The sequence below is a fragment of the Tachyglossus aculeatus genome, chromosome 17, assembly GCF_015852505.1.
Source record: "Tachyglossus aculeatus isolate mTacAcu1 chromosome 17, mTacAcu1.pri, whole genome shotgun sequence".
Lineage (NCBI taxonomy): Eukaryota > Metazoa > Chordata > Mammalia > Monotremata > Tachyglossidae > Tachyglossus > Tachyglossus aculeatus.
This window is the reverse complement of record NC_052082.1, coordinates 52,007,072-52,022,770: the sequence shown is the minus strand read 5'-3', so window position 1 is coordinate 52,022,770 and position 15,699 is coordinate 52,007,072. Positions and strand designations below refer to the sequence as shown.

General features: G+C 49.9%; 1 protein-coding gene across 3 annotated transcripts in view; it reads right to left on the bottom strand.

Moving 5' to 3' along the window:
• Nucleotides 1–15,699, bottom strand: part of ALDH3A1 (aldehyde dehydrogenase 3 family member A1) — a 31,522-nt gene that overhangs the window by 1,708 nt on the left and 14,115 nt on the right. For 2 of the 3 annotated variants that reach the window (XM_038759062.1, XM_038759064.1), the window contains exons 3-11: nucleotides 11,684–11,850; nucleotides 9,785–10,016; nucleotides 8,401–8,486; nucleotides 8,057–8,265; nucleotides 6,169–6,286; nucleotides 5,026–5,167; nucleotides 3,460–3,626; nucleotides 2,710–2,809; nucleotides 915–1,045 (exon numbers count right to left, since the gene is read on the bottom strand). In XM_038759062.1, the coding sequence (XP_038614990.1) occupies nucleotides 915–1,045; nucleotides 2,710–2,809; nucleotides 3,460–3,626; nucleotides 5,026–5,167; nucleotides 6,169–6,286; nucleotides 8,057–8,265; nucleotides 8,401–8,486; nucleotides 9,785–10,016; nucleotides 11,684–11,845 (1,347 nt within the window). In that variant the 5' untranslated portion in view covers nucleotides 11,846–11,850. Of the gene's footprint in view, nucleotides 1–914; nucleotides 1,046–2,709; nucleotides 2,810–3,459; nucleotides 3,627–5,025; nucleotides 5,168–6,168; nucleotides 6,287–8,056; nucleotides 8,266–8,400; nucleotides 8,487–9,784; nucleotides 10,017–11,683; nucleotides 11,851–12,499; nucleotides 12,842–15,699 lie in introns of those variants that run through there. The other variant, XM_038759063.1, reaches the window with a different exon arrangement.

Here is a 15,699-nt window from a genome sequence, read left to right as displayed (position 1 = left end):
TGTGCCAAGCACCCTGCTCGGTGATGGGGTAAATAAAAGATAGCCCGATTGGCATCCCTGTCCCTCTCAGGGCTCACAGTCCATGTGGGAGGGAGAATGGGTATTGTATCTCCATTTTACAGATAAGGAAACTGAGACCCAGATAGGTTAAGAGAGTTGCCCAAGGTCACATAGTAGGCAAGTGGAGGAGCCAGGACTAGAGCCTGCGTCCCTTAGGCCCTTCCATTAGGTCAGGCAGAAGCCAGGCCTCGCTGTTCCGGGGGCGTCTCAACACCACCCTGTGCTTTTACCCTCTATTCCTTTTCCATTCAGAAAATCACCGAGGTGGTCTAGGATGTGCAGGCTCTGTGCTCCTCAAGGTCCCACCCTGTGGGGTTGGTCCAGAGAACCGATGCCAGTGTTATTGGGAAGGAGGCCCCTGGTAGCACAAAAGAAGACCAGACATCCCTATGTCCACTTGGCAGCAATGTAAACACATTGTGCAGGTTTCCTCGTGTAATGTAATGGCATCATGAGAACACATGAGAAAGTTCTTCCTGGAAATCTGCAGAACCTGGAACAGGCTGCTGGGGTGGGGAGAGGCTAATGGGCCTAACCCTCCCAACACACACTTGCTCTAGTAGCTTTGCCTTCCCCTCCTGGGTCCTTGTGAACCCAGATTCTGCTCAAGCTGTGGGCTTTTGCGGCAGAAGCTACGGCACAGGGAGAATGGAGATTGAAAATAAAAAAAATTGCAGGCATAAAGGACCCTGGTGACAAATCCATTCCAAACAGGAGACAGACCACTGGAAAACTGGACCATCGTCCCGCCCGCCCGAGCTGTGGGGGAGGTCTCCCCACCTGCCCTGCCCTGGGCCTCCCACGTTGCTGGTGATCCGGCCTCCGCTCAGGCCTGGAAAGAGGGATAGGGTTACCTTGAGGGGGCTCGGCGGGTATCTGACTTTGATCTCACTACTGTTCTTCAGGGCCCTGATCAGGCAGGAGCGGCGGTGAGAAAAGGTCTCAAAACTCTTCTTGCCGTGGTAGCAGCCCATGCCGCTCTGCCCTAAACGGGAATAAAAGCAAGAAATACAAGCTCAGTGTCAGTCTGTTGGTTTCCCTAGCCAGGGGAGGAGAGAAAACAGGCTGGCTAGCCGCTCCAGGGGTGGAACACGCCCTCCTGCTGGAGGCAGGGGACTGGACAAAATGATCTTGAATGGAACTGACATTCTGGGGGCAAAGGTTCTGGGTGGGGGTCCCTGCTGTCTCTGCATCTTGGAGAACATACGAGTTACAGGTAAAAGTCTCTGAAGTATCACAGGACTTACAGTCCCTACCTCACATGGAGCTTGAGGTAATAGTATTAATAGTAATTGTCATATTTGGTAAGTGCTTACTATATTCCAGGAACTGTTCTAAGTGCTGGGGTAGATACAAGACAATTGGGTTGAACACAGTCCCTGTCCCACACAGGGCTCACAGTCCTAAGCCCCATTTTGATGGAGGGAACTGAGGTACAGAGAAGCGAAGTCAATTGCCCAAGGTCACACAGCAGACAAATGGAGGAACCAGGATTAGAACCCATGACCTTCTGACTCCCAGGACTGTGCCGTATCCATGGGGTCATTACTGGGTCAGACCAAATGTCCATTCGGCCCAGCGCCTTGATTTGGACAATAGCAACGGGCTGCTTGGAAACAGTGCGACTCAGCGGGAGGCTCCCAGAAGAACCCAGTGTGACGGTGGCCTGCTGGACATCCATTGTCATAGTTCGGATGTTAATAATGCTTACGGTGTTTGTTAAGCACTTACAATGTATCACGCACTGTGCTAAACACTGGGGCAGATACAAGATGATAAGGTAGGACAGGGTCCCTGTTTCGTATGGGGCTCACAGTTTAAGGGAGAGGGAGAGATAGATGGAGAACGGGTTTCATAGGACATCCCTAGCCTTTGACTCTAAATCCTTCACTTCTCCTCCACCTCCACAGTACGGGCTACTTCTCTGGGAATGGCTCCACACATCTCCTGAGGCTGCCCACACTGTCAACCTACACAATGGCTCGTGGTAGTGAACTTCCTGTGCCAAACCCACACTTGAGGGGGTTACCTAGCGAGCATGCGCCAACAGGGTCTGCTGCCCAAATGCCCTTCAACCCACTCCCTGGACACCGTCTGTGCTGAGCCCAGGGAAAAGGATTCCAAGGAGGGGGGAAGGTTCCTTCACAGTGGGGAGCTCCCAAGTCACTGGCTCAGTGGAAAGAGCATGAGCTTTGGAGTCAGAGGTCGTGGGTTCAAATCCTGGCTCCGCCACTTGTCAGCTGTGTGACGTTGGGCAAGTCACTTCACTTCTCTGGGCCTCAGTTCCCTCATCGAAGACGGTGAGCCCCTCGTGGGACAACCTGATTACCTTGTACCTACCCCAGTGCTTTGCACATAGTAAGCGCTTAACAAATACCGACATTATTATTATTATTACTCCCGAGGTTTCTTGCAGCAGGGCAGGTGTGTGACGGATGTTCGGGCACTGTGGGAGTAAGGGTGACACTCCACCTCTTGGTGCTATCTTTCCAAAGAGCAAATGACTTGGCAGAAAGGAATTAGACTTTAAGCTCCTTGAGGGCAGGGACAGTGCCTTATCTGCTGTTTCATCCCAAATGCTTGTCATAATGCTCTGCCCACATTTGGTACTCAATAAATGCCACTGGTTACTGGATTGATCGTACTCACCAACACCACCAAAGGGCAGAGAGGGGACCGAGAAGTGTACAATTACATCATTTCCAGTGAATCCCCCACTGGAGGTCTCTGCAATCATCTTCTTAATCACCTGAAAAACAGCACCCTCAGAGTAACTTTCCCGGAAGACCTCAGAGTGCCCTCTTCTCCTGTTGCCCAAGCAGGAAGCAGCCCAGGGAGGCTCTTTTCTGAACCAATAATGACAATAATAATAATAATAACCACCAGGATAATAACTGTGACCACAGGAAACAGTGTTGTCTATTGGAAAGGGCACAAGCCCGGGAGTCAGAGGACATGGGTTCTCACCCCAGCTCTGTGACCGTGACCTTGGGCAAGTCTATTCACTTTTCTGCACCTCAGTTCCCTCAGCTGCACAATGGGGATTCAGTACCTTTTCTCCCTCCAACTTAGACTGTGATCCTCATGCGGGATCTGATTATCTTGTGTATTCCCCAGTGCTTAGAACAGTGCCTGGGACATAGTAGGTGCTCAACAAATATCACAATTATCATTATTATTATTATCGTTATGTTAAGTGCTTACTGGTGCTTAGCACTGCACTAAGTGTACAAGGCAACCAGGGCGGATACAGTCCCTGTCCTACATGGTGGTTCACAGTCTAAGCAGGAGGTAGAACAGATATTTTATCCTCATTTTCAAAGGAAGCATTGGATTGGAGTAGGAAGGAAGGGAAGGGGGCTAAAAAACAGGTAATGTTCCTGGGGTTCTCAGAGATACCTTATCATTGCGGGAGAATGCGTAGAGGGCCAGAGGCTTCTCCCGCTGGTTGAGAAACTCAATCGCCTCTTCCAAACTTTTCACACAGACAATGGGAAGGACAGGACCGAAGATCTCTTCCTGCATTACCTTGGACTCGGGATCGACATCCGTGAGGATGGTTGGGGCTGAAATATCAAGGGAAACAAGAAAATGGTTAGAATGGGGTAGGCTGCGAGCTTGGCAGGACTAACTGAAGCAGCCTTGCAGAGTGTCACCAGCCCACTTGCCCAATAGTGGAACCCAACCTGATTCCCTTTACTCTCTATTAACCCACTGAAAGCAAAGACAGAGAAGTATCATGGCCTAGTGGATAAAGCACAGGCCTGGGAATCAGAAAGATCTGGGTTCTAATCTCGGTTCTGCTTCTTGTCTGCTGTGACACCTTGGGCAAGTCACAACTTCCCTGTGCCTCGGTTCCCTCATCTGTAAAATTGGGATTAGGACTTTGAGCCCCATGTGGAACAGGGACTCTGTCCAAACTGATTAGCTTATATCTACTCCAGCACTTAGTACAGTGGCTGGCACAGAGCAAGCACTTAAATACCATAAAAAAGGCCCAGTCCTTGGGGTAATAGGATATATGGTTCTTATACTCCCCAAGACAGCTGTCAGGGGACTAAGAAAGCCCTTGCTGTCCCTGGTCTGCTCTGCATTGTGGAGAAAGAATGAGGTTACTGAATTTGGCCAGGTGGTGGACAAGGGCTGAAGGGCTCTGGGAGCTTGGTCCTTTGTGAGCCACTATAAGGAACTCGGAACTAGCCTCAGATCCCTCTGGCTTCTACAGCCTAATAATGTTGAGCTCGTGACCACATAAAATAATAATAATAATAATAATAATAATAATAATAATAATAATAATGGCATTTATTAAGCGCTTACTATGTGCAAAGCACTGTTCTAAGCGCTGGGGAGGTTACAAGGTGATCAGGTTGTCCCCCGGGGGGCTCACGGTCTTAATCCCCATTTTACATATGAGGGAACTGAGGCCCAGAGAAGTGAAGTGACTTGCCCAAAGTCACACAGCCGACAAGTGGCGGAGCCGGGATTTGAACCCATGACCTCTGACTCCAAAGTCCTGGCTCTTTCCACTGAGCCACAGTGACATCACCTACCCAGTTCCTGGAGCAACAGAGCTGGGGTCCCCAAAGCAGTCGTGTGGTCTGGGGGGCCCCTAACTAGAAATACTGTGTGACTCCACGGGAGTGAGCAGGCAGGCTACTCGGTGAGCCTGAAGACTAAGCGCCTCTACTCAGAGCTGAAAACCGTTGTGGTGAAATGCAGAGTGTTGCGATGCAAGGCTTCACTGGGCCATCTCGGGAGTTATCGACAAAACAACCTGCTTCTGTGGGGGTGGTCCAGAGATCAGGGAGCAAATCTAAGGTGCAGGCAGCTACGTGATCCTGGGCCAACTTGTCGGCCAAGAAAACACCCCAGGATTGAGAGGGGCTGAGGGACCACTCTGCCTGGGGTGCTGAGCCCCAACTCCAAGCCCACCCTCCTGGCTGGGGCCCACGGGGGCCGCACCTATGTAGCGAGCTGCCTGGTCACCGGTCCCACCGAATGCGATCTTCTGGTCCTTGATCAGCCCCATGATCCTCTGGAAGTGGCGTGTGTTGATGATTCTTCCATAGTCACGCGATTTCTTGGCATCATCGCCGTAGAATTCCTGAGGGGAGGGCGGCTTGGCTCAGAGGCCTGAACGGGCTCTGTTCCAATAGGAAACCCGTCCTCTTTCCCACCCGCACAGCCCTTGAATCACAGTGTTCACCCCCCTGCAACAAGCTCAGGTTTTAATGTACTCTCCCTGCTGTATCGTGCTCTCCCAAGTTGTTCATTACAGTGCTTTGCACATCGTAAGCACTCAGTAATTATGACTGATTGACGGGCTCCTCACATGGGGTGGGTCACGTGGGCAGAGGAACGATTTGGGCTCCAAATTATTCATCTCAGTGATCTGTTATTGTTATTATACTTATACTTACAAAATACCACAATTACTAAATCTGCTGCTTAATTATTCATTCATTCAATTGTATTTATTGAGCGCTTACTATGTGCAGAGCATTGAGCACTGTGCTAAACATTTGGGCCGGATAAGCAGATTGGACATGGTCCCTCTCCTGCATGGGGCTTACAATCTAAGAGGGAGGGAGAGTAGGTAGCTTATCTCCATTATATAGATGGGAAAACTGAGGCTCAGAAAGGTTACTTGAGTTACCCAAGGTCACAGAGCAGGCCAGAGGCAGATCTGGGATAAGAACCTGCGTCTCCTGACTCCCAGCCCTATGATCTTTCCCCTAGGCCACACTATCTCCCAAAAGAACCCACAGGTATTAAACATTAACCTGAATCTCACATAGGTTGGGTCTACACACCTATGTGACTAAACACTTACACGTTAGCCAGATAACTTGGGCTCCAAAGATGCATTTTAGTCAATCAATGATTTGGATTGAGTGCTTACTGTATGCAGAGCACTGTGCTAAGTGCTCAACCAGGTAGCTCTTTATGAGAGAGCCATGGAGAAGCAGCGGTGTAGCTGACGCCAATATGCATTCTGTGTGGTCTGAATTTTGTGGATTACTTGCTCATGAGGGACTGCCCTGCCTCCCTGCCCGCTGCGACGAAACGGCGCTGACCGGAGGGTTTCTCAGATCCCGCACTCACCTTGAGGGCTTTTTTGACCTTCTCCACTATTTGGTCCTGGAGGGACCGTTCACAGAGGATGTAGTCTGGTGACACGCACGCCTGTCCGCAGTTAAGGAACCTTCCCCATGTTATGCGCCTGAAGAGAAGGTGGGGAGGAAGTCAGTTGGGGAAGTTATCGGGTGGTGGGAATGTTGGGGAGGGAGAAGGGGGGAGGCAATGTATGTTTGTGTGCGTGCATGCATGCGTGTGTGTGTGTGTGTCTCCAACTTAGTTACTGCTGGAGCTGCCTAATGGTTTCTTCTCCCCAGAAGCCTCACCAACTCCACCGGTACTAAGTGCCGGCCCTAACGGTTCCACTGGAAAGCTGAGGACAGGAATCATAACGAGCTCATGCCACCCAACGCAGGGCCCAGGGACCGGATCAGAATCTGAAAATCCCACCCTCCTGCCACAGGGTCTCCTCTCCGACTCAGAGCAAAGTCCCCCTTGGATGGGACAGATAAGGGAGGAGATGGTTTTCACACTGAAAGGCAGGGTGGCCTCGTGTGGCAAGCACAGGACTGGGAATTAAGGGACCTGGGTTCTAATGCTAGTTCTGTCACTAGCCTGTTTGTTGGGTGACCTTGGATAAGTCGCTTAACCTCTCTGGGATTCGGTTTTTTCAACTGTAAAAGGGGGTTAAGATGGATTGTGAGCCCCACGTGGGACACAGACTGTGTCCAAACTGATATTATATCTACACCATCATTTTCCAAATGGAAGTCCATAATAAATGACATAATTACTACTAACGAGCAGATCTGGAGGAGGACCTGAGTCAGGAGTCTCTCAGGGTGAAAAAGGCTTGGGTTTGTTTTCTAAGACTACAGATTCTCACGGCCCAAAGTGCACTGGGGCAGCCAGAGGAGAGGTGGCACCCAGCAGAAAACGATGGATTTAGGGGCTTTTAGTTTGCTGTTCCCCCTCCCTCTCTCTTTTCCAGCCCCCATCACAGTCCCCAGGTCAACAAGGTTTGGTCACTTGGGGATCCCAGGGAGAAGGGAGAAGCAGCATGGCCTAGTGAAAGGAGCACGGGCCTCAGAATCAAGGATCTGGGCTCTAATCTCGCTCTGTAATTTGTCTGCTGTGTGAACTTGGGCAAGTCACAACTTCTCTGTGCCTCATCTGTAAAATGGGGATTAAGACTATGAGCCCATGTGGGACAGGGACTGTGTCCAACCCTATTAGCTTGCATCTACCCCAGTGCTTGATACAGTGCCTGGCACATACAATCAAAAGAGGGTAGGGGGTGGGTTTCAGTCCTCTCGGGGCTTGGGGTCCCTCTTTCGGAAGGGGTGGCAGCATTGCCTAGTGGAAAGAGAACAGGACTGGGACTCAGGAGACCTGGGTTCTAATCCTGGCTCTGCCCCTTATCTGCTGTGTAAACTTGGGCAAGTCACTTTGTGCCTCAGTTTCCTCATCTGTAAAATAGGGATTTAATACCGTTTCTCCTTCCCCTTGTGGGACAGGGACTGTGTGTGATCTAATTATCCTACATTTAGCCCAGCACTTGGCACACAGTAAATGTTTCACAAATATCCCAGTTATTATTATTAACCTGGTTGGACCTGAGCCCCTTGGAGTGCCCCAGGTCTCTCAAATGAGCTGCCAAGCCCCTGATGGAGCGGTGGATCAGGTGTCTGCCCCCATCTCCCTGGGGTCCTTAGGTCTTGCTGACCCAGCCTTGGTCAAGATCCCTAACCAAGGGAGCCCTAAGAGAGAACTCTGGTCAGTTCCTCAGATACAGTGATAAGGCACAGGCCTGGGTGGTCACTTGCCACCTCACCACCCCCTCCCCAGACCTCTGAGCTTCATCCAAGTCACTACTCTCACCAACCGCCCCGCCACCCTGACATGAGAAACTCACTTGCAGGCAATGTCCAGGTCGCAGTCCTTATCAACGTAGCAAGCGCTCTTCCCCCCGAGCTCCAGGGTGACGGGGGTCAGGTGCTTGGCTGCGGCCGCCATGACAATCTTCCCAACTGCGGTGCTCCCCGTGAAGAAGATGTGGTCAAACCGCTCCTTCAGCAGGTCCGTGGTCTCCGGGACCCCACCGCTGACGACGTGGTACAGATCCTACGGGAGACAGAGAGCAGAGAGAATCCCCCAGGCCCATCCCGGACTCCAGGGTCCCTCATCCCTCCCGACATCACCTACAGGACCCGGAAAAACCACAAGCCTTGCCCCAGCACGGATGGGCATTTGACCTACCTGATCCAGGTACTGGGGAAGAAGCTTCACCAATAAGGTGGCCGTGTGCTCGCTCACCTCTGATGGCTTGATGATCACAGCATTCCCTGAAAGACCACATGGGTCAGTCACCTTCCTCCCCTAGCCCTGAAAGCTGGAAACCCCAGACCCAATCTCTAGATCAGAACCCACTCAGCCGCCACCGACCCCACCAGCAAGGTCTTTGAACTGAAGTTGTGGTTCTTCGTCAACTGACTTTGTTGGTGGTAATAATAATAATAGTAATAATAATTGGAATATTTACTATATTTACTTGGCACTTACTACGCGCCAAGCGCTATACTAAATGCTGGGGGTAGACACTACGTTATCAGGTCTTGCATAGAGTTCACGGATTAAGTAGGACGGAGAACAGGTATTGAATCCTCATTTTGCAAATGGGGGAACTGAGGTGCAGAGAAGTGAAGTGACTAGCCCAAGGTCACACAGCAGGTACATGGCAGAGATGAGATTAGAACCCAGGTCTTCTGAACCCACGCTCTTTCCACTAGGCCATGCTACTTCCCGATAAAATCTATAAAATTGGTTAGTCCCTGCACCCATCCCGCCGGACACATCATGTGTTGCCATGACACGGAAGCACTTAACCCTCCAAAGGCCCTCTGGGATGGTGGGGTGATGAAGAGGCTGAGCGCATAGAGCTTTAATTCTATTTGTTCTGTCGATTTTGACACCTGTCTACATGTTTTGTTTTGTTATCTGTCTCCCCCTTCCAGACTATGAGCCCGTTGTTGGGTAGGGACTGTCTCTATATGTTGCCGGCGTGTACTTCCCAAGGGCTTAGTACAATGCTCTGCACACAGTAAGCGCTCAATAAATACGACTGAATGAATGAATGAATGAGAGGGGTGGTAATGAGAGGCCGGGTCGAGGGGCTCCCCACCCCTGAGGTGGTCCATCTGTGGGAGGTTGGTAGGAATGTGTTGGGAGGACCACAGGGCACTAGTGTCAGTGGGGAATTGGACGGGTAAGAGATGTGGCTGAAAGGGAGACAGACCGACTGGTTCAGCTAGGACATCTTCAGCCTGACATCATCATCATCAATCGTATTTATTGAGCGGTTACTGTGTGCAGAGCACTGTACTAAGCGCTTGGGAAGTACAAGTTGGCAACATATATGTTCGACAGTTCGACCATCTTCACAGGGTGTATTCCCCAAGTAATTGCTTCACTTTGGAACGCATGGACATGATCCGAAGTGCAGGAGGGGTGAGGGATTAACTGGAGAGGAAAAGGGGCACCATCTCGACTTTCAGAAGGAGTCTGACCAGTGAGTGGTGGTGGTTTGGGGTGGGAGGGGTACTGGGGAGGGGAGGGGAGCCGAAAGCAACCAGGGTGACACTACCTGCGGCGATGGCTCCGACCAGAGGCTGGATGGTCAGGTTAAAGGGGTAGTTCCACGAGCCGATGATCAAGACCACGCCCAGCGGCTCGGAGTGGATGTAGGCCTCATCGTTCGCAGTCTGGGGTGTCTTCTCCACGGGCTCATCAGCCATAAACTCGGGAAGCTTCTGGATCATGCTGTCAATCTCCTCCAGGCTGTAGATCATCTCTCCGTAGTACGCGTCCCATTCACTCTGGAATGACAGGCCCCTGATTGCAGAAACTGAAGAGATCACTCAGGGCAGCAATTCCTGAGGCCAGGCAGACAGCCCGACCACACAGAAATGGGAATTTAACTGTTTCAGGAGAAGACACGCAACTGTCGGTGAGCACCTTCTTGGTTTTTCTTGGCCCTGCCAGCTGATCTCCTCTCAGCCATGGCCTGACTCTCTCCCTCTGCCAACCTAATTTACCTAATTACCTAATTTACCTTCATGAGCAGTCTCTGTTTCCTCCTTTGGGACAGGGGACAGAGGCTGAGTGAGTAGCAACTTGACTAAGATCATCTAAGAGGCCCACATGTAATGGTAGAAGTAGCGCTTAGAACAGTGCCTGGCACATAGTAAGCGCTTAACAAATACCATTATTATCACCAATTGCAACAAGCACTTAGTACAGTGCTCTGCACGCAGTAAGCACTCAATAAATACGACTGAATGAAGGAATGAATGCCACCCACTTGGTGCAGTGCACCATACTAGGTGCTTGGAAAGTACAGAATAACAAAGCATCACATTTCCAGCCCACATGGAGCTTACCCTCTACCAGGGTAAAATATGAAAATGTGTGTATACAAGCTGTCAAAGCTGGCAGTTGCTATTGGAGCTGGAAAGAGCACAAGGACCTGGGTTCAAATCTTGACCCTGCCACTTGTCTATTGTGTGACCTTGGGTAAGTCACTTAACTTCTCTGTCCCTCAGTTTCCTCATCTATAAAATGGGGATGAAATACCAGTTCTCCCTCCCCTGTGAATACTGTGTAGAACAGGAATTACGTCCGAAGTGATGATCTCGAATCTACCCCAGTGCTTAGTTCAGTGCTTGACATAATTAGCACTTAACAAATACCATTTTAGAAAATAAGAGTAATGGTATTTATTGAGCGCCTACTGGGTATAATACACTGTGCTAAATGCTTGGTGCAAGCCCCTCCTTCCTCGTTCCAGTTGTCTTGGTGGTGGTCTAGGGGGTTAAAGACACAAAGCCCAGCAGGATTTAGAGCACAGCAACCTCTTCTAGGAGAGGCCTCTTCTCAGAGAGCCAAAATGACCAGGACAATCCTACTCTATAGCACTTATTGAGCACCTCCTGTGTGCAGAGCACTGTACTAAACACTTGGGAAAGTACAATGGAAACAAAAGACATGTTCTTGCCTTCAAGAAGTTTACAATCTAATGGGGAGACCGACAGACAAATTATTTATGAACAGTGGGCACAAGAGGAAGAACACGGATATTAACGGGAGTAGTAGGAATATATATAAGGACGAAATAGATGAATGAGTAGTTGAATATACACAGATATATAAGTGCTGAGGATAAATATTTGTACTCAAGGTGGCATTTGGCTTGATGTGCCTTTGGGTGCTGGGAATTTGTCGGAACTGTCTGCTAGCATGGAAGAACACTGGAAACTCCATGTGGGACACGGTCTGCCTCCGAACTGATTATTTTGTATCTATTACAGTGCCTGGCACACAGTAAGCGCTTAACAAGTACCATTAGGAAAAAAAGAGAAAAAAAGTAGAGTGTGAGAAGAAGCCCAGTGGGCCCAGGCAGGGCTCCCAGTCCTTGACTTAGGAGGCCTCTCAGGGACCCAGTGACAGAAAGCAGGGTTTGGCGGGGAAACCCAGGAACGAGTACCTTGTTGAGATCTCCCATGAGGGCCGCGGCGATCTCCTTTTCTCTCTCTGTGATCATTTTCTTCAGGTTTTCGAGCTGCTGGAGTCTGAATTTCAGAGGGCGGCTCTTCCCGGATTTGAAAGCTGCACGGGCGTGCTGCACGGTTTCGCTGATTTTACTCATGGTGCCTGGGGAAGCATGGGGAGAGCCATGGGTGGCGATGAGAGACCACAGTCACTTCCCCCAGGAACTTGGGGGTCCAGTCCAGAAAAGAAATAACAGCCCCATGCACCTGAGAGTCTGTCACGCATCTATGCTGTGCCCCTGAGGGGAAGCGCATATTTTGGAGAGGAGCGGGACTTGCTCTCTGGCTTGCTGGAGATGAAATCCTTTCTAAACTCTCTGCAAGAGCCTCAGGGGTGCCAGCTATCCAGTGACTTTTCTAGAGCCCATTCACCCACTCCCACATTGATGGGTTTGAAGGGGTGGGGGTGGGATAGTTGTTCTGTGCCTCAGTTTTCCCTCTGTAAAATGGGGATTCGATCCCTGTTCTCCCTCCTAGACTGTGAGCCTCACGTGGGGCAGGGACCGTGTCCAACCTGATTTACCCATATCTTTGGGAGTCCTTGGGGAGAGTGGTTAGAGAGGGGCAAAGAGAGAAGGGGGCTGAAGGCAGAAAAAGCAGTACTTGCCCCAGAGCGAAGTAACCCCACTCTTCTTCCCCTCAGTCCCTGTGAATAAGGACCACAGGGGGACTGGAGTCTGCCTCTGCTCAATTCACGAATGCTAATCTAAAACCCCATTTTGGAAAATTAACCCGAAAGGAAAAGAAATTACCTTCAACGCAGCTTCTCCCTGGTTCTGCCTCCTACAATGACCAGTGATCAAATGCAACCCAGGCTCCCATTCCCGCCCTATTTAAACCCCAGGCCTCCACCCCAGGATGGGGGAGGCCCCAGCCTGACTCCAGTCCAGGAACTTTGCGTGACAGTAGATAATAGTGTAATCCCCAGGCCTCTGTTTGCCATCAAGCCGCTGCTCCGGAATTAATCTGGGCCTGCCTGGTTTGTTTTCCTGTCCAGCTGCAGCCTCTTGAAAGGAAGACAGTTTCCAAGGGGCAGGGCTGACCCCCCGCAGTCCCGGAGGAATCTGGGTTGGCCCTTGGGCAAGGGGGCCGTTGATTGAATCGGGCTGCTGGATTCAATAGTTGCTTGCCAGAGGAAAGCCTCGATTCATGGCGCTCCTATTACATAACGGGGAGGGGAGCCGAAGTGTATAGTCATGGTGATGCGTTCCCTGGCCAGGCTGTTGGCCGGACCAGTGATTTTTGAGCTGCTCTTGCATTTTACAAAGCTTCTTCCCGGGGCTAGGGAAATACAGGGCTTTTGAGCACACCATTTGGCTGCTTCCCGAGTCTGCTTCCCATCGACTTCATAAATTCATCAGGCAAAATCTACCGTGAGCAGGGCACTGTACGAGGTGCCTTCTATGAACAGGGCACTGTACTGGGCACCCACCGTGTGTAGAGAACATTCCTGGGACCTACTGGCTGCAGAGCACTGTTCTGAGTGCCTACTGTGCTCTGCACTGAGCATTAGAGAACACACAATAAGAGAGACAAGGTGTCTGTCCTCTAGAAGCTGATCATCTAATGGAAGAGGAAAGAAGAAATGGTAGACAGAGTTAGCAGGGGAAAAATATAGATATAACTAGTAAGCCCGCTGTTGGGTAGGGACCGTCTCTATATGTTGCCAACTTGTACTTCCCAAGCGCTTAGTACAGTGCTCTGCACACAGTAAGCGCTCAATAAATACGATTGAATGAATGAATCATGTGAATGTGAAAATGAATAGATGATTAGGGTTCACGGATCGATATATAGATAAGTGCTAAGGGTGGCTGGGTGGCGGAAATGAGTGTGAAGAATGGTGGTTTTTCAGGAGGGCTTGGAAGACAGGTGGACTAAATCAATTATATTTATTGAGTGCTCACTGTGTGCACAGTACTGTACTAAGCGCTTGGGAGAATACAATATAACAGACGCACCCCCTGCCCACAGTGAACTTACAGTCTAGAGGGGGAGATAAGCAGGCTGCCTTCCTAAGTGCTCTCTGTTGGGTAGTCTTCATCATCATCATCATCAATCATATTTATTGAGCGCTTACTGTGTGCAGAACACTGTACTAAGCACTTGGGAAGTACAAGTTGGCAACATAAAGAGACAGTCCCTACCCAACAGTGGGCTCACAGTCTAAAAGGGGGAGACAGAGAACAAAACCAAACATACTAACAAAATAAAATAAATAGAATAGATATGTACAAGCAAAATAGAGTAATAAATATGTACAAACATATATACATATATACAGGTGATGATGGTGGCGTTATTTGTCTGGGTGCAGGGCACTGTACTAAGCTCTTGGGAGAGTACAACAGAATTAGTAGACATGAACCCTGCCTTCAAGGAGTTTATGGTCTATACAGGTACCAAGTCTATACAGGTACCAAGCAATGCTGGTGTACTCTCGTTGAACTTGGTGGGACGGTGGGGACAAACATTGGCATATCATAAAGGTGACGCTGTGCAACTCCCTCTTGGTAAAGCGTTCTGCAAACTGGGAGGTTTAATGCTGATGGGGCAGGGGTCAGGGTTAGGAGTTGACTGCCTGACTGAATGGCCCTTGCTCTCTCCAACAGTAAGGAGCATGGGAAGCAGCGTGGCTTAGTGGAAAGAGCTTTATTTTCTTTAAGGGTATTTATTAAGTACTTACTCTGTGCCGGGCACAGTACTAATCACTGGGGTAGATTAAAAACTAATGAGGTTGGACACAGTCCATGTCCCAGATGGGCAACACAATCTTAATCCCCATTTTACAGATGAGGTAACTGAGGCACAGAGGAGTTGCATGACTTGCCCAAGGTCACACAGCAAAGTGGAGGAGCTGGAATTAGAACCCAGCTCCTTCTGATTCTCAGGCCTGTGCTCTATCCACTAGGCCATGCTGCTTCTCACTTAAATACCACAAAAAGTAGTAGGAATGATATTTATTAAGCACTCACTGTGTGCAAAACACTGTACTAAGAGAAGCAGCGTGGCTCAGTGGAAAGAGCACGGGCTTTGGAGTCAGAGGTCAGGGTTTGAATCCCGGCTCCATCACATGTCTGCTGTGTGACCTTGGGCAAGTCACTTCACTTCTCTGAGCCTCAGTTCCCTCATCTGTAAAATGGGGATTAAGACTGTAAGCCCCACGTGGGACAACCTGATCACTCTGTATCCCCCCAGCGCTTAGAACAGTGCTTTGCACATAGTAAGTGCTTAACAAATGCCATCATTATTATTATTATTATTATTATTACTAAGCACTGGGAGAGAATACGCAGGTAGATTTGGACCCAACCCCTGTCCCTTAGGGGGCTTCGCAGTCTCTGTTATCCTCTGGTGCTGCCAGACTTGCCTTTTGAAATTGGTCGGGGGGAGGGAGGAGAGGCCCGAAGACAGAATTGATTACAGGTTGGAACTTCACAGGGCTGAGCAAAGAGAGTCAGTGCTCTCAAACTGTCTCAGGGAGCACCCAAAATCCACACTGGACACTCCTGTCCACCCACCTTCCATCTCAGGCAGCCTAGGGTGACTCAGGGAGGGTTTCTGCTGCATCAGGAGAAAAACAATCAACGATACTTACTGAGTGCCTTCTCACTGACCTCCCTGCTTCTAGCCTCTCCCCTCTCCAATTCAGACGTCACTCGGCTATCCGGATCACTTTTCTCAAATGGCATTCATACATCTGACCGCTCCTCAGAAGCCTCCAATGGATACTCATTCTCCTTTGCACCAAGCAGAAACTCCTGAACATCGTCCTTAAGAAATGCCATCTGGTCTCTCCCACCTACTTGGCCACTATTCAAGTCATTCATTCAATCGTATTTATTGAGCGCTTACTGCGTGCAGAGCACTGTACTATCTTTTCCTTCTACCTCCCAGTTGTCTTCCTCTGGTCCTCTCAAGCTCACTATGCCTCATTCTCATCCCTCCCTCT